This window comes from Echiichthys vipera (genome assembly GCF_963691815.1).
Source record: "Echiichthys vipera genome assembly, chromosome: 3".
Taxonomy (NCBI): domain Eukaryota; kingdom Metazoa; phylum Chordata; class Actinopteri; order Perciformes; family Trachinidae; genus Echiichthys; species Echiichthys vipera.
This window is the reverse complement of record NC_139828.1, coordinates 25,159,479-25,185,863: the sequence shown is the minus strand read 5'-3', so window position 1 is coordinate 25,185,863 and position 26,385 is coordinate 25,159,479. Positions and strand designations below refer to the sequence as shown.

The following is a 26,385-nucleotide window of genomic DNA, read 5'->3' as shown; positions in this document are numbered from 1 at the left end:
ACACAATGCTCAGACCAGGCAGGCGGTTGAGAGGGAGGGAGCAGCCCCGGACTGCCAAACTCCACACCAGACAGACAGAATTACACATTTAAGACTCAATTAAAAGACAAAATCGGTTTCAGTGCTGCCCACATTGATTTCATTCATAGAATTCTAGTGGTTTGGTCGAACCGTCTCCATGTTTGATAAAGCCTACCCATGCTAGTCAAACTCACTACACAGGTAAACATCCTCGGCTGTGATGCATTTTGTGGGCTAGAAACATTTTAACAAACAAACTCATGGTCCTGGATTTTCTAGCTGTTTCTTTGTGGAATCTGTCTCCTCAACAAAGAACAAAACTTGCTTTTCTGCTACTATACAAGTCCAGGCCACAGTCTGCTGACCATCAAAAGCACCGCAGCAAACCCTGGGCTCCAGCCAAACGACCCTATCGCCATGGAAACCTTGGTTGCTCTGATCTGTGGCTGCAGGAAGGGGAAATCATAACAATAAAAGATGACAGTAAGTACTACAGTGTGAGACAAAAGGAGAGGGCACCAAATACACTGGCCCTTACTTAATAAATACCACATGTCAGAACTAAGAAGCCTCAGTTAGCCCTGAACAAAAATAGCCTGGGTAAGTCAGGATCTAAATAGACCACTTTGAGTTGGTAGCACCTGGCAAGTTAAGAGACAAATGGCCGTGGCTGCTACTGTGATTGGCCATGCTTTGCACATACAGACAAATTGAGACCATATAATAAGCCGAAACACTCCAAATTCACCTTGGTCAGCAAATCTGGTATCTGAGGTTTGTTTAGAGCCAGAGGGTTGGTGTCACATGCACAGTCCCCAGCAGAATGAAAGGGTGTGGTGTGTTTCACTCTGTACAGGGCTCCATTCAGGGTCTAGCACACAGTAGTGATATTTTGGTCGCTGTCATTGAAGAGGCCTGAGAGCCTACCAATGGGACATAGCAGATGGGATTATTTGTGGTGCTTGTTACTGGGTCTTGTCTCTGTGTGTGAACGTGAAAATCTATGCTGAGAAGAAACACACACCTGACAATGTTCTGTCCCACGCACACGCACACGCACACGCACACGCACACGCACACGCACACGCACACGCACACACACACACACACACACACACACACACACACACACACACACACACACACACACACACACACACACACACACACACACACACACACACACTGTAGTCATGCGGTTCTTTCATTCAAATTCTTCTGGTATGCGAAATAAACTCTCTCCCATTTGTAGCGATAACAACACGAAATGCACCCTACTTCCCCTAAGTGACTATAAAACACGGGTTAATAAGAAGAAGGGCTTTTACAGTATGTTCCCATTAATTACTGAACGACAGTGGCCTTCTCTGACCCACTGCTCTGCCTGACTGCTCTCCTCATGGAGACACAAGAGAGAATAAATAAATAAACAGTGTGCGGATGAAAGCAGCTTTCCAAAATATGAATCAACAAGCGCTTCCTCCCTTCAAGCAACATCCTTGGTTTATTAAAATTCAAACATACACAGGTGCACATGAATTCAAACACACACAAATGCACAATAATTTCTCTGTCACACCACACACAACCAAACATTCATGCGTATTCAGTCAGAGGGCCACTTTCACATAATATTTCATTGTATAAAATGGTCTTTCGAGGGTCAGTAGACATCACAAAAAATGGGGACATGTAGTCATGACAACTGTTTTCGCTCCAAGGAGACCAAATGACACTAACAAAAACAGTGACTATGTCCTCTCATGATGTCATACTGTGATCACAATGTGTCCTCACAACTGTCAAATAAATCCAGCATGAGAACCAACAAAAGCAACATCCAGAAGAGCCCAAAATTAAACACATCAGCCAAATAAAATAAATGAGCCCACGTTTTTAAACAGCAACACAAAGCCTCTACTGAAAGGAAGAACAAGATCCGATGTCTTATTGGCCCATTATTGTTGAGAAACACAGTAACGCTACTTGTGTTTCTGTGAACTATTTAAAAAAAACTACATTAGCTGTGGTAATGAGTAAGTATAATTCTGACTGGTGTGTGTGGGATTGAGGAATTCATTTTAATTTTATTTTTATGAAGCAGTCTTGGGCCTAATTAAACAAAGATCACGCTGCAGCAGTTTTCTACTCACACCTATGCTGAAAGCTGGTAGCCAGATCCGATTTTGCTACCTACCAGATCATTTCATCAATTTACTAATTTTAACATCCAAATCCACAACCACAATCATCAATCTTCCTGCCACTGAGTAATTGCAGCTGGAGACAAACCACATAACAGTCTTTGTCAGCGTACTACTAAGGTAATGTATCATAACTTTCTGGGAAAAACAATAAGATGGAGTTAATGCAATAGCTGAACCACACGGAGCGGATGTGTGGTCACATGTATGATTATGCTCTGAGTCACCTGTAGAATACAGCTATATCTTCCAAAGAGTAACTACCATTTTAACACTATTTACTCTTTTCATAGTTACTCTATGTCCTGTCATTGCTGACATCCTGTTATTTGCACTGAAATGGACCGTGTCGTCATCCATTGGTTTGGGGACCACCTTTTCGAAGCCCTGAGTTTGGCATTTTGGGCGTCGCCATCTTGGTTTTTTTAAACTGAAAGTGACAATATTTGGACGAGAGTGCGTAGCACCTAACCAATGGACTATTGTCAGCCAGTTAGCAGGGAGTTCCGGGTGCTCATTTGCATGTACTGTCCGCGCTGCAGTGTCACAGAACGAGTTGAAAAGTTTCCCTTAAAGGTTGAATATGGAGAATGAGCAGAACACTGCCATCAAGATCGTAGTTGCAACAACAAAAATAATTCCAGCAGTCTGGTTGCCAGGTTTGTTGCCAAGTGTGTCAAGCGATCAGCATCATACATCATACAGGAACGACTAATTTCGACTAATCAATTAATTTTATAACAGTATTTAACGTTAGCCAGTCTTCAACTGGAAGTCTTTTTTTGAATGTTGTGTAATCGATTAGCTAGCTCTCAACTCATAATTATTATTCCTTGTTTCTGCAGCCAAACAACCCCATTGCCCCATGTAAAGAGGCTCCAGATCCAGATCCGGGAGCTGCCACGAGTTCGACTCCGACCTGTGGTCCTTTGCTGCTTGCCCCCCCCCCTCTCATCCCCCATTTACTGTCTTCATGTATAATAAAAGACTTGAAAAAACTGCCGAAAACTAATCTAAAAAAAGAAAGTCATTGTCAAACCCGTCAATTTCTTTTAGAAACTATTAATTCAGACTAAATATATTATTTTTTATGGAAAAGGAAAACTTTTACATACATTCTGTGCCCCTCAAAACACCCATTGGGTGTATTATTATTTTTTTAAATATAGCTTTTAATAAAGACTACATATTCAAGCTTTAAGTTACTAACTAACTACTAGCTAGCTAATGTTAGCTTTGTTAGCAAGATGCAACAAGAAAGCTGAACAAGATATTTTTAGACGACCTTGTTTCAATTTACTTTAATTAAGTGAAAACACGCGGTGAGAGGATCAAAGTCCTAAGATGAAACATGGACAACATCCAAAATGGCATGGCGACCTGTCCATCACAAGGCAGCCACGCCCAAAATCACAAATCTATTTTTCTCTAAATGGGACCACAATTTACAAAATGAACATCATGCTGTATTGAAGAAGACTTTAAAGTACCGATCAAGACAATTAAAACATTAGGAATATGTTTACTGAGGTAATAAATCAAGTGAGAATTAAGGTCATTCTCTCATTGACATGACACATAGACTTCTTTTTTAAACCAGTGGAGTCGCCCCCTGCTGGAAATGAGAAAGAATGCAAGTTTAGGGCACTTCAGCATTGGCTTCATTTTTCAGACCCAGAAGCTACGTCCATCTCTATTATACAGTCTATGGTAGTGTAACTCAACCTGACTTGGTTGTGTTATTTCACAGTTTGTGGGTTGGTAGGCACTCCAGAATATGCCCCCTTCAAGGGTGGAGACTTAGAGCCACACACTGATAATAAGCTACTTCACAAACTGGATGCACATTAGTTAGTCTAGAACTCAGTAACACCCTGTAATTCTGCTTTGTTAAAGACTGAAAAAGACAAAAAAATTACTGTGAAACTACTGCCAACAAAACACTACCGAAGAAGATAAATAGCAACAGAGGCAACAGGCTGAAGTTGCTGCAGTAAGGGATTGAACTCTGCGACCTCCTCACCACACTGAATTTACCGACTTTAGATCTGAGCTCTGAATAATACACATGAGCCAGAGATGGAGCATCTACCTCTCTTCCTCCTCCTCTTTCCCCCAGTATGAAACTGAAGCCTGCAGACCCCCCACTCTTACTGTCTCTCCCCATGACATCAGGAGCATTGAACTGAAAGAGGGGAAAGGCGGTGATTTTTTATTAAAGTGATATGCAAAAGACAAACATTGAGGAACAAAGATGCATATCTTGAGCGTCTATGTACGACAGTTTAACATTCACACAGCTGTTATCCTGTCACATGTACATGGGAAGGAAGACTTGAGCTTGTTTTTATGAGTCCCATTTGACCTCTCGCTTGCTCGTAAAACAAGTATCCCTGCTGCACAGACTCAGATTTTCGCACAACACACAGCCAAGTGCACAACACATGTAGACGCATTGTACAGTTTTAAGCACCAACTTGAGAGTCTGCTGCAGTTTCTAGACTCAAGACACACAAACACATACAACAGCACACACTAAATTCCACCACTTCAATATCGTCATAGGTACGTAATTGAATGGGACTCAACATCAAACGCAACTCTTTGGCAGCCACGCAGGAATTCAACATCCAGGAAAAATAACAGCCTAAAATATCTCATCAAAAAGCAGATTACTGTAAGCTGAATCTAATGGCCATGCCCTATCAAGCATGATGAACAGCAGAGAGTCATTTAACAGGTGAACAGAGGAATGTTACCCAGTGCTTACTGTTCACAGCCCAGCTGTGGAACAGACCCCGAGGCCCGGATGACTCAAAACTACAAACTTAAGAAACTTGAGGAAAACTGCAGTGCTGGAAAATCTTTGATGCCTTGCCCACTTTAACTAATGTTTACCTGGCTAAAGTTTTCAGTGGCCTGTACTTGAAATAGTGAAGCTTTTGGTGTTGTGAGGCCCAAGTAAGTTGAGCTGTTGTGATCTGCCTCAAAGTGGTCTGAGCGTTCATGTGTGACTGACCCTGCAAGGCTTGCTGCAGTTGGTTAATGGTGACCAACTCCAGCAATAGCGTGTGCATGTTTTCCGACGAATCAAACAGGCCTCGGTGTGGAGGAGAAGCTTTAGCATAGAGCAAAGATTTATGGAGCGTCCTCTGCCCATCCTCCTGTTGAACTTGTCTTAGATTACCATCCTCTTGCCGTGCATGACTGCTGCCTTTGTCTGCAAGAGACATGCTTCATATTAAATCTGGTATTCCACTTCTTCAACTGTCACTGATCCACTTATATAACTTTCTACAAATTTCATTTCCCTCTACTCTTACACTACTCCCTTAACTCTTTCTCGCCTGATTGTTTAGTAACGTATTGACCGCTATCTAAGTTGGCCATATACTACAGCAAGTATGAAAACATTCCTTTGTTTATTGTATGTCAGCTACATAGATATAAGGCCACATTATATTGCTATAAATGTTTTAGGACATAAAAAAGAAACAGTAGCAAATCCTTTTTCATGGTCTACAAGACTCACCCACTAAGCACTAAATGGGATTTCAACACGGTGCTGTCAATGAGCCCAGAATCCTTTTGGCTGTGTGTATGCGTGTAGCATGATAACATTGCTAGAGCTTTATTCTCTTGATTAAAAGCTGCAAATATAATACATTTAGACTAAATCTCACACAGAATGCTCAACGTAATGCTTAATTTCTGTCAAATAGTGTACCCTTGAAAATAAACAAGTGTTATAAACCTTTATTTTGAACCCTGTGTAGCCTTGTTTTATCCTACTTGTCTATAATGTATTTAACTGACTACTTAAGATCAAGGTCACATATCAGGCTCATTTCAGGTTCATACTTGTATATTGGGTGTATACTAGCACATTCTAATATGTTCAAAAACACATTTTTCTCTCACTGTCTGAATATACCTGTATTTACCCTGTGTCTGAAACGTTCTGTTTTAGTGCCTGTTCCTTTACATTTACATTTCTCTGTGGATTGAGCGTTTTGATACGTTCACAGAATTTATATAACACCTCCACCTGCTTGATACACAAAAACGACATGGAAATATTACTTTTCACAATATGGGACCTTTAATAACTTACGATAGGTGACCAGAGCTGTCTTGTATAATGTATGTCCATGGTGGAAGCAAGCATGTGTAAAATAGTTTGTTTTACAAATAGAATAATGAATGACTGTGAATTCCGTTACTATATGTGATAAGGGGTCAAGGTCAGGAGCCTTCTAGACTTTGAGGCCAGAAGAGGAGCAGAGAAAGTCTCACTTTGTTGGGTGAAACTTCACACTCTGTCTCCAGGCCAGCGGAGGGCGAGGGGCCACTGCTGAGGCTTAGACACATAGCTCCATTCGTCACAACTTCCATTAACATACCACTGAGGAATCGCACTGACCTGCGTCCATCTGAATGTTTTACTGCTGATATTGTCATGCGTTCATGTATTTAATCTGCAGTGGGCCAGAATTGACAGTAAAGCTATGTAGTCTGCTTAGTGGTGATATAGGTTACATGAATGTTGCTTTTGTCTATTTATGGTTACCTCGAGAAATTCTTTGGCGGCCAGCAGTGAACAAGCTCAAATGTACTCACATCTTGAACACATCTTTGTACACGTATAACATGCACAGTTCGGTTATCAGCATGGTGAGAACTACATAATACGTCAAACTGACTACCTCACAGCAACTTGCAAAATCTCCATACAGAATTCCGTAGTTAACGTTTGTGTGAATGTTTTCATGTTTCAGGAATGTTACGTTTCTGTCCCATATTAATTTGAAGTACGAGTGCACCCCCACAGTCATTCCAGGCTCCCTCATTATTTGTAGCTTAAAAATGAAATGACATCATGCTTGCAAAATTTCTAAAAAAGCAGGTATAAACATACCAGTGCTTTTTTTTTCATTTCCCCTCCTCCTGCAGAGATCAAATGAGCCCAGGGAGAGACTTTAAAATTATGGCTTTCCTGAAACAGGCCAAACAGTCATCATTACAGTCAGGTTACGTCATGAGTCAGTCGTGGGTCACCTGCTATGACCTCATACAAATGTCTGTTTCACACAATGTACGAGGAAGGGCTACTGTAACTGTTAGCTGGTATAGTAACAACTTCTGAAACAACAAGTTGGCACTGGGTCCAAACTCACATATTTCCCTTGTTTGTGTGCAAAAGTGTAGGAGGTCAATGAAGGTCCAAAACATCTGCAAGAAAGATGGAAAAAGACTGAAACAAAAGAAGACCATTTTTTATTATTAATATTATAAGAAATTATTATTTTCTCATGTCTCTCTTAAAGGGTACATATTGTACTCACTAAAGGTGTATAGTAGAACATGTTTACATGCTTTGCTTCAATGTTCACAAACATTATTTTTCTCTTGTCTGAATATACCTGTATTTACCCTGAAACACGCTTTAGCTCCTGTCTCTTTACGCCCCTCTCCAGGCTGCTTTGACTGGTCGGCGTTTTTGTCTGTAACAACTGTAAAGACACAGTTTCTGAATACAGACTCTGTGCATTTCTCTGTGGAGGGAGTGTGTTGGTACTTTCACACTATTTATATAGCACCCTGACCTGCTTTATAATAAAAAACGACCTGGAAATCTCATGTTTCACAATATGGGACCTTTTATATGAATATATTGACATGAAATGGATTCTCCCGCCATTTGGTTTTTTTAACTCTTCACATAGGTTGCATTTAAATGCTTTATTGCCGTTTGCATTATATATTTTTATTAGCTTTCCTGGACCCTTGGATTAAGGGGATTTAGCCCTTCTGGCTATAGACTATAATGTCAATTATTTTATAATTTGGGACTGAACCATGTCTGTTAGAGGCCTTTTTATGGCCTTGCAAAGAAAAAAAAAAGAATGTGATCAGAGCATTTACTCAGGGGAATATAATGGGCCAATTAAGGAAGTATAAATACAAAGTCAACTTGCAAAATAATTCTTGGATTCCATGTTTGTGTGTGTGAGTGTAAGTCCTTCTATGTCTGCCTGCTGCTGTCTATGATCGTTGCTCAAACATTAGCTCAAACAGGGCACCATGTTGGAATTCAAGCAAGGATCCTCCTGTATATTTACACCAAATTCCATCATCAACCTATGGAATGTCGTCTCCTCCTGATGGAGGATGGAGACATCGCCTCGCGTAGATTTGATGGCAAAATTTACCAGCAGCCTCTCATCTGTGGTTTTGTGTACTTGGTTGAAACCAAGAAACCTCTTCTTCATTCATTTCCAAGACAAGTCTGTAAATGCCTTGTTTGCACAGCAGGCAGTTAGGGTAATGACATGGAAGAGCATCAGACAAAATGCCTAAAATAGCATGCTGAGCACGGCACAATATGAGAAGGATTTTCTCTGTCTGCTTTGCATTGCATTGAAATAGTGAGAAATCAGTCATCAGGCAGCGTGTTTGGTACACTGCACAACCAGATCTCACACCATCAATTTTGTTTAGAAATGCTCTCTTTGACACACACACACACACACACACACACACACACACACACACACACACACACACACACACACACACACACACACACACACACACACACACACACACACACACACACACACACACACACACACACACACACACACACACACACACACACACACACACACACACACACACACACACACACACACAGGTTTTACACTGACTGCATAAATTCCTATTCTCTCATGCCAACAGCTAATCTTAACTCAAAACTAGCCCCTTGAAGATGTAAAGAAAGGCCAAAATTACTTCAGACTGAAAAAATGCACAAAGTGGTTCCCACAAGGATAAAACACACACGCATCCCAATACCAGAGACGCATCATTATAAACAGTGCATTGCATAAAACAGTGTGTGTGAGGAGCATGAAGACATACTGAAGAATACCAGACACTCAGCACCGTAAGACTCTCTGTCCGAGACAAATTGTGGTTGACCATGGAAGACCGCGCCCAGCACCCAACCACCCAACCACCAGGAATGTCTCTTTCACTGGCCGTGCAAAATGCTGGCATCAGCTCAGCACCAACTAATTAGTCTGAGTGAACGAGAAGGTGAGAAGGTGTGTCAGCTGCTCAGACTGACAACGGCATCAAAGGCGCTGCCCATTGAAAATAGAATAAGGCATTTGAATTCAACCTTTCTAAAATTATATTTAAAAAACGTGTAAACGTTCAAGGATAGGTTGTTAGAAATGAGAGAAGAAAAAGGTGAACCGAAGCCATTAACTTCCCAGTGGAACATACAGAAAACATCTGACTACGGAGACGGAGATGTACAACAAAGATGAGACACACCTGTGCACACACATGCACAACAGACAGACAGCTGTGATCAGCTGATTATTGGACCAAAATATTTTTAACTCTGCAGGATATCCCTACAACATGATCATCGATCCGAACCCATTCACAGCAATATTTGCCACTCTACCCGAATAATACTTTCCTATACTGCTGCAAAGGCTTCTGACACAACTTTTAAAGTGGAAACATGTTTTACAACCCCAATCACAATAAATGGATTAAAAGAGGTTCCACACTTGAAAAAATTAGATTCTCCTTTTTAGGCTCCTGGAAATCCTTTAACAAGACATGGGGAAAGCTGAGCTTTAGCAGTCTCATTTTACCCTTCCTTTGAAAATGCAATAAAGACATTAAAATAAAGTTTAAGAATTCAAAAGCTGTCAAGCCTTGTTTTCAATTAAACTGAATAGTGGCTTAACATACTCCGTTATATGTTACTATATGGCTTTACACTTCCAAAAGATGCTTCGTCATTTTTTTAATAATAAAGAATTTGCTGCCATCTAGTGTCCACAATCAATAGCCAACGCAGGAAGTGAGAGCACTTTTTAACCAGACAAACAATACTGAGTACATATGTTTGAGAGAGCTGGCGTTGTGGCAAAATTACACAATCCATCAAATAACAAAAACAACAGCTACATTCACTTTCAGCAGCATTAAGATCATAACCTTTTTGGGGGCATTTGTAAACTACACATGAATGTTGAAATGATTGAGAGAAAAGGCATCATCAGTTCTTACTATTCCACTTCCCTTTCCATTCATTTTCTCTATTATATAACGTCGGCATAGCCAAAGTGTCTGGGCTCTCCTGTTTCCCTGTGGTTAAACATGCTACACACTACCTTCATATTCCCCAAGAAGGTGTCGGGAGATGTAGAGCCTGGTGACTGAAAACGCCTTGCATGCATTCCTGTGCCTGGCTCCTGTTGGCCTGAAGACTATTTATACAGCCGCAGAAGAGGCCCCTCGTAGCCTACTGGGGAGATTCACGTCCTGGGCCACTGACTTTATGTCTTCTGATTACCCAAACACCTCGCTCAAAACTCCAGGCCCTTTGGAGGGGCCATCATTGTGACCTCAACAACATCATGAACTGCTGAATGAAGTGCAAGTTCATTTACATTTTAGGTAAGATCGCAAGTTCTCAAAACAACAACTTTAATGGCGTATTGATTTCTAATAATATAATGATTAAATCAAGTGCTGCAACCAGAAGGAGCCATTCTGAATATTAGGGTAGTTCAAAAGTGATCCATATGGACTACTATCGAGAGGAAAGGACACACTGCAGTAAGACCATCCTTAAAGCCCTGAAATAATCACATGTAAATTTAAGTAGCACAGGTATGTCTCTATAGTAAATAGCAAGTATGTTGACTGAGCTGTGAGGTTGACACATCTAGAAACAAGAGAGGAGTGTATTTTTAGTTTGCTGATGAACTGGTGCAAATAACCTGGAGCAGGGGGTGCTGTCCTCTCAAATGGAATAACATTTCATCCGCGCGTAAATTAGACAGCGTCCGCCCCTGCTTAAAATGCCACACATTGGTACAATGGACACAGAGTGGAAGTCCCCGCAAACCTGAAACCAGGTGCTCCGCTTGTCAACATGCGGCTAACTCTCACCTCCTGACAGCCCGCCGCCTCGCTCACCTTATCTCTAACGGGTCAGGTCAGCCAGGCTGAGTCCCGACGCCTGCTCTGGTCAACATCACTGACACTGTGGTATAGAGGTCTGTACGTTAATACTGTAGGTCAGCACATTCTTGGATCATGGTCGTTCCAAAGTATGGAAAGAAGGGATTATCAAAAGTAAAAGATGTGCTCTTTCTGGAAAGGTATGTTGCTGTCAGTGTTTTGTTTTGTTTTTTATGCCTCAAGCACCATAATATTCAATTCAATTCATTCAAATTCATTCATTCAAACCTCAGACAGATATCTCAAAATCTTATCATTTAGCTGCTTCCGTAGACACCACTGTGAATACGTACGAACAGTAAATAAATAGAGCAAAATAGATGAATCAATTGGGTGAATAATAAATTAAACATTAATTAATGTTTCAGTAAAGTAATCGATAATTACATTTGGCATTAGTTAATCTCTTTCTCTAATTTTGATTTTTTTTCTCCATTGTCTATCATTTTTACCTGACACAGATAATTATTAATTAATTTGACAGATTCACACACTAACACTGTTTGATTTATTATAGTTAATAATTACCCATAACAATGGTAACAAGTGGGTCATCAGCTAAATTCTCTTTTATATACATTTTATCTTATGCCTCTCACAGTTTATGGAATAAGAACTAAGAGATCAATAAAAATAAATATCAAAGTCAATATGCAGAATATTAGGATGCTTTAAACATGATATCAATTTAATCTTCATAAATATACAATATGCTAGAATATCAAAACAGCCAACTCCCAACCAACAATAAAGCTACTGTATGTGTTTCAGGTCAAACCTTAGGGGAAGTCCTTAAAGTGCTTAGGAAAATGGGATTTTAAAGGGGACATTATGCTCATTCTCAGGACATGTTTACATGCTTTAATGTTCAAACACATTGTTTCTCTCATACTGTCTGTATGAATATACCTGTATTCACCCTCTGTCTGAAAAGCACCTGTTTGTTCAGGGGCGCACCAAAAACTGAACATTGTTTGTCAACCGATGTGTCCGACACGCCCTGAAAAATAGGCGTTTGGGAGTGCTTGGGCGCCGTGATAACATAAGTCTCGCTTTTGAACATGCCTACATTGACAATAATGTATTTTGGGGCACATAAAAAACACAGCATGTATACCATGTATGTAACAGTGGGCTGGGATTACCCCCACACGACCCTCACAGACCCATCCTCAGTATGTGAAATATCAATGTTTTTTCACGGCCACATGCTTGCACGGCCGTAAAGGATTTAAAAAAATTGGGAACCCATATGTGACACAGGAAGAGGAGCCAGATCTGAATGGCATATTAAATCACCTTTTTTCACCGTATGATAAAATTTGTTTTTTTTATAATACATCCCCTTTAACATCTTCAGTTCCATGACTGGGCAAACACCATCTGCTGAGGAAGACCATGTGATACCCCTGAAAGCTTCAGAACAGCTACTCAATGGACGCTGCAGGGAAACTGTTATGTCAACAAAAAACAAACCTTACCTGATGAGAGGCAGCGGGTTTCCTGTCACTCTGCATTCCAGACGAATGGGGCTTCCTTCTGCCACCTCCTGACTCTTTAGCTTCTGGAGGAAACAGGGAGGAGACAGCGATCCGTGTGTGGCTGGAGCTCCAGAGTGTTGGAAACTTGGAGAATCTGCCACTCCTGTCGAACCTCCAGGCTGAGGCTCCAGGCTCATGGTCGGCTGGCTGTACTGTGTCTCCTGGCAGTGAGGCAGTGAGGGAGCAGAGACTGAGCCCTGAGGGAGTGGTCGCTGACTCCTCGGAGTCAGATAGCCACTATCGGGAGAGGAGGAGTCCTCCTCCACCTGCTCCAAGTGAGCAGAGCCTTTGAAGATGGAGGACAGCTCCTCGATGAACGTGGCAGCTCGGCTACAGAACTCTGTGGCAGAAGCTGCCCGATCATTGAGCTCCAGGCCTTCATGAACTAACCTGGGTTTATCCTGCTTATAAACTGGCAGGATGGGTTTGTGGCGGACAACCTTCTCAGTCGAGGCTGGAGTCTCACAGGACACCTGTAGGGGTTTGCTGAGGGGAGCGTTCTGGCTGGAAGAGACTTCAACTGCTGCACTGTCATCTGGACAGGGGGCTTTGGTCTGGTGCTGCAGGTTTGGGCTTCTTGTGAAGTTTTCAGTAGTCTGGGGGGGCACAGAAAGGGAGGGGACGGGCTGGAGAGCCTGCTCCTGGGCTGTAGGGTTAGAGGGTCCTGGATCTTCAGATTCAAATGGGTCACCAAAGGCCTCCAGGGCCAGGTCCAGGCTACGATGAATCTCTTCTGCACTCAAGAAGGCAGTAAGATCTGCAAAATCCCCATCTCCAGAAGCCAGCTCTGTCACTGAGTCCAGGTAAAGTTCCCCATCAGAGGACGCCTCAGAAAACACCCCCCCATCACCCTCCAAAGTCCCGCCTCCCGCAGGGTCCTTCAGCAGCAGAGAGAAGGGGAGTGGCTGATTCCAACTCCCGTCCTGCATCCTGAAAAACACATCGACTGTCATCAACCTGCATTTACACTGAAGACAGCACAGTTTATACGGCATATGAGTTTAGCATCAGTAGAAAGAGAAATGACGAACAGCTACACGAGGAATCAAGCTTAAAATATCGACTTCTGAATAATGGCTCATTTGCTGTGACAGCCATAGCTGGCAGGATGAGTCAGGCCACTGTTGTTTGGATGCAGTTGGTGGGTATTAGCAAAAGCCTAGACTGAGGTCATAGTGAACATGACTGGCATTTTACCCCATCGCTCTGTTCCCTGTTATAGTTATCTCACATGTGTTTTATTCCACATTAACAGAGATTCAGGTTGCATGACAGACGTGGCTGTAAATAACAACTTGGATCTGAAGGTTGTTTTTTGAGTAATAAATGAACAATTTTTCTGTAAAATGGCCCAAAAAAAATCTTGATTCTGGATTAATAAACTATGAATTTTCTGCCAATCGACTAATCAATGAATTAACTGATCCTCTCAGCTTGGATGTAAATAGTTATACTGTTATACAGAGCTACAGTTGCATCAGTCAAGGGATGTTATGGTAACAGGCCATACAACAACAATATGCAAAACATGTTTATAAGTATGTATGTATTTTTTTCCCCCGTTCAATCTTTGACTGATATGTTCACACCATAAATTTATAACATGCTTCCAAAACTAATACTGTCAACATGTGAGGGAGTGATCGCATAGAGGCCAATAGCATCTTTGACACAGGACGTATGTCCTGCACATTTATGTCACCTGATGCATCCTGGGGCTCAAGTTTGCACATAATATAGTCGTCCCACTGTCTGACTCAGATGTAAAACAGGTCACACACAGTTTAGAATGTTTCTTTAGCTCCGATCTCTCTTGACTTTCGATGTCTGGATGTTGTGAAGCTGGTGGTGAAGACACGTGCATGACGCAGAGAGACACTCAGAGCCTGATGGCGTCCTGAAGACCAGCTGTTGTTATTTTTAATCCCCTGGGCTATGTTTCACAGCAGCAGCGCAACCCCACCCACCCTGAGCTTATAGCAGAGGGGTCCTTGAAACTCACTATACCTTCAAACACATGCAGGTACGACAGGACACACACTAAGGGACAAGTGAAGAGAGTGTTCTTCCATCTGAAGAGAACAATAACAACAGCAGCGCAGTGCTGATTAAAAATGAATGTGGAAATTTCTTAAACACTGAGACTGATTGACAGAATGCTAACAACTGTCGGTGCTGTCAAAGTTTCCACTAACTCTTTCCAAGCCTTCATGAACCCAATCAAGTGAACTTCACTTAAATATTTATTGTATCTTATATACTCATTTTCACAGTATGTGTTATATTTAATACAAATAAATACTTTAAAATGTGAAGGAATCAAATAATCCTAAAAAACGAACAAACAGGGTTGATACTGTATTGAATGTATTTCATATTACAGCTACATTTAAAACAGCTTTACTGTTACACTGAATGATCATCATTCTCTTAACAAACAATCAAGAACCAAACCATAAAACACTGTGGAGAATATCAACAAAAACACAGTAAAACGTACCTTAATGTGGGCTATTCCTCTTGGTATTGTGGTTCCAGCTTTGTCTTGTTTATTCAGTAAGAACGAGCCAGAAAGAAGCGTCTCTTCCCAGAAGAGCAGCCTTATTGGTCAGACAGTCAGCAGGATCTCTCAGGTTCAGGGTCCAATTGCGTACTGCCTCTGCAGTGGCCTGCTGTCCCATCTGTCCCGGTCTCTAACCGCTCTCTGTGTGGGGCTATATTTGGCCCGTGGCTCAGGTTTCACAGCCAGAATATTGGCAAGAAGAGAGAGTGTTAAGGTAGTCTAGGGCAACAGAAGGTATGGCGACATTTTTAACAAAACAAGTCTCCATTAGTCAAATGCAAGAAACGCAGGAAAAACAGTGCAACCTGTTTTAATATTTGACACCACACACACCGACAATATGCACTTATAAGCCAGTGCATTTGGGGTTCATGCAACATTCAGAAGCTCTCAATGTGCACAGGCCACTGATTAAACCACAGGTTTGGATAATGACGAGATAACAAACATCCTGCTGAATACGTCAGGTACTGGCTGGGTTATGGTTTGTGTAGCAAAGACTTCTAATGTGACAAAGTGAAGTGACAGCAGCTTGTCAGTGTTGCCACTGTGTCCAGCTGAGTGGACACGATGACCCCAGACCCCCCACTTATCGGTCTTACCTATGGGTAGGTTTTCTTTAAATGGGCCTGGGAGGGTTTAGTGAAGACAAGTGCTGACATAAAGGTTCAGCACTGGGTTCGGTCAAGGTCATTGCTGCTTACATGGAAAAAGATTCAAATAAGGCAAAGATCCGAAGCATTTTATACTGTCTAACCAGACTGAAGACAAAACAGTGGGTTAAAAGGGTGAAGACAGTCGAGGACCATGCACCCTCACTTGGTCTATTTCTAGGACACTATCACATTTTGTGCTCTCAGAGCTATTCTGGTTCTTCATCAATACTGATTGCAGTTAAGTGCAAGTGATAAGGTCAGAAGGAATTTCCACTGTAATAACTATCTACTGCACGCACACACACACACACACGCACACACACACACGCACATACGCACACATGCACATGCTCGTCACCATTGCCCAATTATTAATAACTGACACTAAAGTATCACTTAAAAATAACTGCATTATTCAGTGGTGACTTCTATAACATACAGACTGGTATCTGTGCTGCGATCTATGTAAGAATAGTACTGGAACATTTTCAGCTCTCCTTTACACTGTAACTTTATGTCCCCACCACAATACTATTCCTTGAATCACAGATTATGTTTACATGTGGCCTACATACAGTATTTATCTATAGTGTTTAATGCCCCAGAGACTTTCTTCTCCATTGCTCGCATGGTCAGACACAAGGCTCATCTTTACTATAATGGGGGGATTACACAAATATACCTATTAGTCTGTTTATTTTTACGAGAGATGATATAAGGTGTGCAGCCGAGGCTCCTGATGTAATATCACTGGTTTAGCAAACACATTTTCATTTTTCAGCCCTTGCTGTGATCAGTATTTGTCTTAGCCCTTGGCAGGAAAACATATCAGTGTGTCATATCAAAGGGTCAAGGAGAAATATCTTGGATAAAAGAACAAAATCAAAAAAATGTTTAAAGGACAACAAATAAATAAATATAACAAACACTTCCCCACCAAAAAACATTAGCTGTAATGGCCTGATTAGCTCAATAAATAAAGCGTGATGCATTTGTATTGGAAAATCACTATTTCTACTTCAATACAAAACTCTAGGAGTGCCAAAAATTATAAGTTCCATCCACCACAGACGGATACATTAATCCATGATGTTAGCCACAGATGACACAGACGTTTCACAGCAAGATATGTTTATGTTTTAAAGTCTGAATTTGAGTCTAAATGTCTCCATCAGATGCATTCATGAATTCAATAATATGATTCAATCCCACTAGTGTTTAGCACACAAAACAATATAATACATACAGGGACAAGGATACTAAAATGACGAATCCAGTAATGTTGTTTTAAATGACAATGTTAGGACATCTAAATAGTAGTTTGATAAAAAAGTATTAATTATTAATACAGTTATACGCATCAGCGCTAACTAACCATAAGTCGTAGGACGCTGTCATGTATGCATTTAAGTTATTATTATACGTATTGTGACACTTCTAACAATAAAAATAAAACATTTACTACTTGATAGGTGGAAGTGAGTAGACATTGTAGACATAAAATGACGGACCTAACTATTAAACTTTCCAAAGTTTGTAGTTAAAAACTGTTCGAGAGTGTGCACATGCGCATAACCACTGTTTAGACGGCACACATGCTAGCATCAGCATGCTAACACATCATGTGAAGACATTTACAATAAAACCTTTACACTGACAGAAATTAGGACGCACTGTGAGTACTTACACTGGTTAGGGGTTAGGGGTCCGGTGTTTTATCCTTCTGTACCAACGAAGTGCCGCCGTTTGACCAGCAGAGGTCGCCATTTTGAATGTTAAATGCTTAAAACGCTTCCAAACAATAAACAACAAAAAAACTATTACCACAGCATCCGCTTCAGTGTGTGCTTCAGTGCCTTTAGAAAGCCTCGTGTCGCCCATAACTACCCATACACTGCCTGTTTATACTAACCGGTTGAAGTGTAATCAGCCATTTACGAATTGCGTTTTTTCCCCCTCCGAGCAAATGTGTCTTCTCTCGCCTGCCGTTGCTCTTCAATGATTGGTTACAAGGGAAATATGGCGCTGTCCGCGTAATTGTGAAAACATGAAGAAAACGTAAATCAGGGTTTCTCAGGGCCGAGCAGACTGTGTTGGACACTTTTATATTATATTTCCAAACGGTATGTTGCAATTATTATTTTTCAGCCTGTAAAGTCCAGCACGGTGAAACGAGACTGAGAGGTTTTTGTATTAGCTCCGTCGGCCTGCTAACAAACCTGCTAGCATAACAGCTAAGACTGGGACCGTTCTGATGGGACCACTCGACGTTAATTAACGTCAGCACTGAGAGCGAGTTAGTTACTTAGTGTAACTATTTAGATCGCTATGTGACTCACCTGCTGCACACTTCTTTACATTTAAGCTAATTTACATGTCATTTCCATTTCCCAGATATAACACAGTCCATTTAAAATGATACAAGACTATTTAAGCCAGGAAATGTGGGTTGCGCAAACGATAAATACAGTTTCAAAACAGTTGCTGATTCACGTTTTGTTGATCGCAAAAAAAATTAGTCGTTCAGCTATCCTACAAAGTAAATAGATAATAAAAAATAAAATAACAAGTTCAGCTTAACGGTTGTGCTCCTCAAGCACGAATAACAATATGTCATAATGGCATTTGAGCATGCATTTTTTTCAGTTTAGCTCTCCAAATGTATGTCTGTTATTTATGTAAATACAAACATCTTTCACATTACATTGTGTGTTGCATTGACACGTTATTTATCTACTGCTGCTGCTGCTGCTGCTGTTGTTTTGTTGATTTTCATTTGTGCCTAAAATTGTCTTATTTGTTTTACACCGAGAGGCGTATAGAATAGGTTTCATTGTACATCCTGTATAATGACTATTTAGATTAATTAATTCATTTTCCAGCCTACAACATGCCTGCTTTCCGTCAAGTGGGAGAGAAGCAGCTCCCTAACCCTGTGCTGTGTATGGCATGGTCTCCCAAAAGGGATCTCATTGCTCTGGCCAACACAACTGGAGAGGTAGGCTTAAAAATACATATCTTTTTAATCTTGGAACATGTCTTGGTATTTGCACTATAGTTTTGTAATTTTATGATTCATGTTGGTCCACAGTTACTGCTTCATCGCTTGGCTAGTTTCCAGCGTGTTTGGAGTTTACCTCCCAGTGAGTATACTGGGAAGGATATCACCACACTTGCCTGGCGACCTGATGGCAAAAGTAAGGAATGTCTGTGTAGTACATCTTTCTGTGTATAGTCACTCCCTTGTCTATGGGAACATAAAGATATTCAACTTTAATTCTCTCTTTAATCTCCAGTTTTGGCCTTCAGCCTCAGAGACACCAAACAGGTGGTCTTGTGTGGTGTTGAGAAAGCAGAGATCCTCCACGTGTTTCCAATGCAGAACCCTGTGACCTGCATGCACTGGATGGAGGTGACGGAGGAGAGCAGGTATGCATGGGACTCTGGGATCAATCCAGTGGAACAAAGGGCATCTGATTATCTAGAATAATGTGAATGTTTTAATTTAATTGCTGCAGTGCACTCAGCTCCTTCTACACCTCAGAGGATGAATCCAAACTTTTCCTTCCAAAATTACCAACACTTCCAAAGAGGTAACAGTAGGATTCACTGCACATCAGATTATAAGAAAACAACTTCTGGCTGATTGAATAATATTTGTCCAAACTTTTGTTTTCACCAGTTATAGCACAACCTCAAAGATCTTCAGGTGGGGCCAGTCTTTAATGCACAAGTCATTAGTCAGATATCAGTTGTCTGTTTTGCTGGAAATAGCATTCATAAGTATTTATCTATCTGTGTTGCAGTGAGGAAAAGTCTGATGAGATACTGAATCTCATGGGAGAAGTCAGGTAAAGTAAGCCTAACATTTAAACAACACACAGAAACACATGTCTGAGTGTTTTTTTAATGCAGTGTTCTCTTAAGTTGGACTAGAGTAGTAGTAGTAATCCATCACTCCATTTTGTTTCCATGCAGGCTGAACGTACTTGTTCTCGGGGGAGACTCTGGCTTTGTGGAGCTCTATGCCTACGGGATGTACAAGATTGCCACTCTAACAGGGGTACGGCCCCTTCGTTCATTCCTAAGAGTTGTCCGTTACACGTTCATTCATCAAGTTTACACTGATAAAATATTAACTTTGTAAAACAAAAGTCAAACATAAACCTAATCGCACTGTATAAACATCGAATACTAAAATGCATTTCTACGCATCACAAGAATTGTACCTAAAGACTACAACAACGCATGTGGGGATTCAACTCTCTTAATGTAATTACACTCTCCAGGTATCAGGAACATGTCGCAGCCTGAGTCTGTCCAGTGATCTCAAGTCTCTGTCTGTCATCACAGAAGTCAAGTCTCCTGACAACAACCCAGAAATCTGCTATATTCAGGTGAGACCAATGGCTTCACATCTGGCGCTGTAGGATACAGCTGCCTCTCCAGTAGCTCTCTATTCAATTCCCTTGCAGGAGTCATCCCAAAGGGATCACTAAACAGAGGTCTAAGTCTAACATTTCCTTCATTTCTTAACCTCTGCTCTAATGCTCATTTTTATTTGCTCTGTTGTTAGTCTCCCGTGCTGCTGGTAGGCCAGAGGCATTATGTTTTTCTGGTTGTAATATCTCAGGAACGCCTGGATCGAATTTCTTCAAATTTGGAAAAAAAACATCCACTTGGACTAAAAGATTGAATTTGATTTTGGAGGTCAAAGGTCAAGGTCACCGTGATCTCGCAAATCACATTTTTGTCTATAACTCAGGAATACCTACATTAATTATGACAACATTTCACACAGGTGTCCAATAGGATAAAATGATGAAGTGATGGTATTTTCTATCCAAAAGATCAAAGATCAACTTCACTGTGAAATTTTCAACGCCATAACTCAGGAACAGAAGGGGAGACGTTTGGTCTGATACTGAATTGATGACACTAATGATTACTGGACTACTGATTCTACAGATCTTCTGTTGAAGATGTGTGTGTGAAGCATCCCCCAAAAATACACTTAATTCCCTTTCATTAAATTTCTTCACTACATATATTATATAAGTCTGGACAGACATGGATGTAAACTGCACTTTGACTGGTTGGTGGAGGCAATTAGCACCTTGCAGGTGCTAATTGTAGTTTTTCTTTGTCTTCCAGCTAGACACAGGGTTGTTGTCAGACTGTCTGCCTGAGGTGACGAGGATGGCACGCAAGTTTACCCACATCTCGACCCTGCTGCAGTACCTGCACCTCTCACTCACATGCATGTGTGAAGCCTGGGAGGACATCCTCATGCAGATGGATCTTCGACTCACCAAGTTTGTTCAGGTCAGTAGTTGTGGTTTGTAGTCCAAGTTGGCTAATATAAGAGAGTGTAGCAAATGTCTGATTGCCCCTGTTTGTAGGAAAAGAACACGAGCACTCAAGTCCAAGACGAGTTTCTGGAGCTTTTGCTGTGGGGTCAATCAAGGTGAGAAAAGAGGCCATTTCTATTGTTAGTATTTGTTCATTATCATTGCAATGCTTGGGGTGTCCTTTAGATGGTAGCAAATATGTTTGGCTAGTTAATCTGCTTAGCAGTGTTATTTTAGTTTGTGAAAATTAGAATTTTACAACCATGCACTATCTGTGATTATACAGATTATTCTTATGTTTCTTACCATTCTCTCTCTGTTTTCATATAGCCCTGAACTACAGGCTCTTCTCATGAACCAACTGACTGTCAAGGTTAGAGTAAAGCTAAATTCACACAGCATACATTTTACTGTACTGTCCACACAACTTGCTGTCTTGTAATCTGGGGTTTTGAAGTCATGTCTTGACATGACTGACTGGCGACAGGGGGTCACACACCACAAGATCTTTCACCAGGAAGAATCCCTGATGATTATGATTATGTCTGGGTGAGAAGTGGCACAGGAAATGACATGATTTTTTTTGGGGAAAAAATAAATAAATTGGATGCCCACCATAAAGAAGTGCTCAAAGTTGTTAGGGGGTGTTGTTAGCACACGTGTTCACAAAACAGCTCGTTTCCACACTTCTTTACTATTTATCGCCTGTTCTCTCAAGGTGCAACAATACATCTGGATCATGTTGCAAATTAAACACACACGGTAAAGGTTCTATTGTTACCGGTGACCCCCCCCAGGTTTCACCTCAACCTCATTGGCTCTTGGACTCCCGACAGTGTGTCTGCAAGGCTCTTTGATCTGTTCACACATCGTACTCGAGCACACCTTTGCGAGAGCCCAGCTAACGGCAGTTTGCCTCTGACCTGGGGCTTTTGTCAGGGAGCTCCAAAATTGTTGGCGAGTGGAAAATCAGGGCTAAAGTTGCCTAGTGTGAAATAGGCATAAGAGGTGGAGGTGGTGTAAATGCTACTTAGTGTTTCGAACTTGAATTAGTTTTTTTGTATATTCTATTTTCATCATAGGGCCTGAAGAAGCTCGGCCAGTCCATTGAGTCGTCTTATTCCAGCATCCAGAAACTAGTGATCAGCCACCTGCAGAGGTAATTCATAGCCTTTCACTTCACTTGAATGCTGCCTGCTACCTGAGATTTCTTTGTTAAAATGTCTCCCTCCCCTCTGCTCACTGCAGTGGCTCTGAGGCTCTGCTGTATCACCTCAGTGAGGTGAAAGGCATGTCCCTGTGGAAGCAGAAGTTCGAGCCCCTCGGCCTGGATTCAGCAGCTATAGAAGGTACCATATCCCCCAGCCTGCATGATTGGTCATATTCAGCTTTTTAATCACCAACAACCACATTTGTATTTTCTGTTCCCAGGTGCTATCACAGCTGTGGGCTCCTTTTCTCTGAAAGCCAATGAGCTTCTGCAGTTAGTTCTATGATTCTCAACTTGCTTTTTGTACCATTAGCACGTTATATTTTATGTAAAGTGTGTGTATAATACTGTTTTCCACATGTGCTGGCTAACACATGCACATATGCTTTTATGTTGTCATTTAGGGTGATTGACAAGAGTATGAAAAACTTTAAAGCCTTTTTTCGGTGGTTGTATGTAGGTAAGAATCATAATATCTTTGTCAAATACAATAAATGTTAAGGAGTTTGACTTGTTTATCCTAATATAGAGACATTTATCATCATATTCATTCATGCAGATTGACCTGCAGCAGTTTGAATGAAATAATAGTGTTTTAAATATTGTTTTTATGCTCAAACTCTGTATTGTTTACCCGCAGCCATGCTAAGAATGTGTGAGGAGCATGTGCCACCAGAACTCAACAAGGTCAGTAAGTGGGAGAGATTTGAGATTTTAAAATAAATAATAAGTAGTAATAATTTTAACATGTTGGTTGATTCCTCAGATGACTCAGAAGGACATTGCCTTTGTTGCTGACTTCCTCTCTGAGCATTTCAGTGAGGTGAGATCAGCATAATGGCGCCGTGATAACAGATAAATACATTTGTTCAACATATTTCTTGCTTTTTACAAACTGAGTTGAATTCCTCTCCGGTTTAACAGAATGAAGAACTCTTTGATCGTAAAGGGAAGTACTTCAACGTAGAGCGAGTTGGTCAGGTGAGGGGTTTTGTGTCTCATAGATTCACATGTTTTTGAATGCTGCTGCGGTCTTTCAACATCCTGGTTTCTCTTTCACATGGACCTGCAGTACCTGAAAGATGAGGATGAGGACCTTGTGTCTCCGCCCAACACAAAGGGAAACCAGTGGCTGAAGTTTTTACAAGAGAGCACACACCTGAAAGGTGAACTATGAACTTGAATTTAGCGGCGCTGAAAATAATTCCTAGTTTTATAACTTACAGTATTTGTGTGTGTTGGAATGGGGTGAAATGGATCTCCATTAGTTTGAGTTGTAGTTTTACTTATGGTACCTCTTACTGAACTAACCAAGAAAATGTCTGACTGGTTTATCCAGAGAGCCCTCTGCTGTTTCCATCATTTCCACAAAAGTCTTTGCACTTCGTCAAGAGGATGATGGAGAATGTGATCGAGCAGTGTCTACAGAAACCTGCAGTGAGTTTTGTCCATCTTCCTCTTTTCAAACGTAGAGTTTAAGCATTCAATCACAAGTGACACTTAAACAGGAAGTCTAGGATTAAACACTCTGGAAACGTTGCCTCAAGATAAACCCTAAGAATAAAGACATTATTGACCTCTATGGAATGTAATTTAAGTCCATATTAAATAATTTATTATGCCTAAGAAAAGCGGCAATTTATATGTAAATAATTCAACCTAGTTCAATAAAATAAAGTATTTTTATTTTTAAAAAATACATAGGTTGTTCAAAGGACTACATTTATAAATGTGGAATCATTAAAGTTTTGAAAAATTATTATTATTTTTTAATAAAAACCTGAGAGCCGGATGTCAGGCTTTCGTCTCCCCTTTTGCTATCTTGCTTACCAACGCACAGGATAATTGTGATTGGTTTAAAGAAATACAAATGTGTGTTTTCCCCCCTATCCCAGCTTGATAAGCGGGTGTAGCCAGACCATACTGCATCACTGGCCTGACTACGCAAGACTACTTATTAATTGTTTGTAACTTGTATGCAGGAAGTAATTGGGAAGTCTGTAAAACAGGCCGTCTTTTTGCCCCTGTACACCGTGCCAGAGAGGTATGTCTTTGTCATATGTCTCTGTTAATAATCTGTATTATTTGAAATATGACTAAATGAATGTGATTAAATTCATTGTTCATTGTCTTTCCAGCTCTGAAAACACACCACGACTTTTTGAACTTCCATCTCTGTACGTAAAACGCAAACACGCTAGAGTTTCCTAATGGTCATGTGCAGTTAGACAGGGGTTTGTATAAATAATATTTCTTGGTTGGATTTTGACAGGTGGAATGACAAGAAAGCCAAAATGCACCATGTTGTGTTCTGCATGCCAGAGATTTCACCCTGCAAGCTCTACCTGTTACGGAAAGGAACAGACCCAAACAGGTCCGTTTGTGTGATTGTGGATGTATGTGTGAGTTTCTTTGGGTATTTAATCTGTTTATAACCATATCTGTTTGCTGGCACAGACATATCCCCAACAGTGTCATGTCCATCGACTTCAGCCACCATCTTGACAACGCAGATGATGATAATGCTGCAGCCCAGTTAGTGCCTCTCCTGTCATGTCACCAATTAATCTGTAAAACAGACATAAATACTTAGTGCTTCCTTTGCTAATGATGTGTTGCTACCATCATTTTTCTTGTCCAGGACTAATAATGTATACAGCTGTCTTGATGCGCGTTTCTATGATGATGAAATGCTAACGGTGGTCTTGCAAGGATCAGAAGAAGAGAACCGAAAGCATGTCCTGGCTCAGCTTCCTCTTGCTTCAGCCCTGAGCTGCGAGACTGAATTCAACTGGCAGCAGAACTTGAGGTGGGTTCACATCAGGAGCGAGTGGATCATAAGTATTTTAAAATGGCATAATATGATTTATATAAATAAAAAAACGCAGAGGTGAAGCATAAGATGCGGCATATGTCACCCGTGCTGTCAGGTTGGACCAGCAGAGCAGAGCCATCCCGTGCCAAAGCCTGGTGTTGGGGAATCAGTGGCGTGAACTGGAAAACATGAAGGCTCAGTTTGTAGCTGTCAATGGAATCCGCAAAGTGGCCTGTGTGGTAAGTCAAATTACACATCTAGGACTTTCCATTATACTTAGTTGAGGATGTTGTGTGAACGAACTGTGCTGCAGTATCCCTATATTTGTTCCCGAGGTCAGGGTTCTCACAGTTCTCCGCCAGTGAATGAACGCAGTGGACCGTCTCATAACATTACCTTTTTCTTCTCTGGCAGCTAAGTGCCAATCTTAGGCACATTCGGGTCTTTGAGATGGACGTAGAAGATGAAGATGACGAAGGAACCGAGTCTCAGAACGCCAGCGCTGACCAGGACAGGCTGGAAACTACTATGACCAGCGAGGGGCAGGGAGATGAGAGCATGGAGGCTAAAGAAGAAGCTGGAAAGCCAGTAGGAGATGTGTTTAAAACAACAGAGGAGCTTCTGGAGTCAGAGGAAGCCCTGGAACACTGAGACACAGAAACAAACTACTACTTTTTTTTTTACATCCTGAGATAATGTTTGTATTTGAAAAAATAAACAGATTTCTGTTCATATCCTTTTTCAAAAGGATACTGTACATTTTGAGTAATGATCTTTTTTTCATTCATTCATTCATTCATCTTCAACCGCTTGTCCCTGTCGGGTCGCGGGGGGGGGGCTGGAGCTGATCCCAGCTGACATCGGGCGTGAGGCGGGGTCCACCCTGGACAGGACGCCAGTCTATCGCAGGGCACAGAGACAGACAACCATTCACACCTACGGGCAATTTTAGAGTCATCATGCTATT

At 41.2% G+C, this 26,385-nt stretch overlaps 2 protein-coding genes across 7 annotated transcripts in view; one reads left to right on the top strand and one right to left on the bottom strand.

The window, feature by feature from the left end:
* Window positions 1-15,463, bottom strand: part of palld (palladin, cytoskeletal associated protein) — a 61,251-nt gene extending 45,788 nt beyond the window's left edge. For 5 of the 6 annotated variants that reach the window (XM_083911399.1, XM_083911404.1, XM_083911401.1 and 2 more), the window contains exons 1-2: window positions 15,324-15,463; window positions 12,764-13,753 (exon numbers count right to left, since the gene is read on the bottom strand). In XM_083911399.1, coding sequence (XP_083767525.1) covers window positions 12,764-13,752 — 989 coding nt within the window. In that variant the 5' untranslated portion in view covers window position 13,753; window positions 15,324-15,463. Of the gene's footprint in view, window positions 1-12,763; window positions 13,754-14,830; window positions 14,891-15,323 lie in introns of those variants that run through there. The other variant, XM_083911400.1, reaches the window with a different exon arrangement.
* Window positions 15,464-18,053: 2,590 nt separating this feature from the next.
* Window positions 18,054-26,175, top strand: anapc4 (anaphase promoting complex subunit 4). Its single transcript, XM_083940265.1, has 28 exons — window positions 18,054-18,165; window positions 18,925-19,040; window positions 19,134-19,239; window positions 19,339-19,471; window positions 19,561-19,635; window positions 19,725-19,751; window positions 19,849-19,893; window positions 20,021-20,105; window positions 20,332-20,439; window positions 21,197-21,367; window positions 21,445-21,509; window positions 21,724-21,766; window positions 22,476-22,552; window positions 22,642-22,742; window positions 22,825-22,876; window positions 23,008-23,063; window positions 23,244-23,290; window positions 23,370-23,426; window positions 23,528-23,584; window positions 23,676-23,769; window positions 23,943-24,040; window positions 24,586-24,647; window positions 24,742-24,780; window positions 24,876-24,977; window positions 25,061-25,138; window positions 25,245-25,412; window positions 25,534-25,657; window positions 25,833-26,175. Exons 2-28 carry the CDS (start codon window positions 18,933-18,935, stop codon window positions 26,067-26,069), a joined length of 2,415 nt encoding a protein of 804 aa, XP_083796391.1. The 5' UTR covers window positions 18,054-18,165; window positions 18,925-18,932; the 3' UTR covers window positions 26,070-26,175.
* Window positions 26,176-26,385: the final 210 nt, after the last annotated feature.

Coding starts and splice junctions, on each gene's coding strand:
- anapc4 (XM_083940265.1), top strand. CDS start 18,933: ATGCCTGCTTTCCGTCAAGTGGGAGAGAAGCAGCTCCCTAACCCTGTG. Junction 19,472..19,560: donor GAGGTGACGGAGGAGAGCAG/GTATGCATGGGA, acceptor TAATTGCTGCAG/TGCACTCAGCTCCTTCTACA. Junction 20,440..21,196: donor CAGAAATCTGCTATATTCAG/GTGAGACCAATG, acceptor TTTGTCTTCCAG/CTAGACACAGGGTTGTTGTC.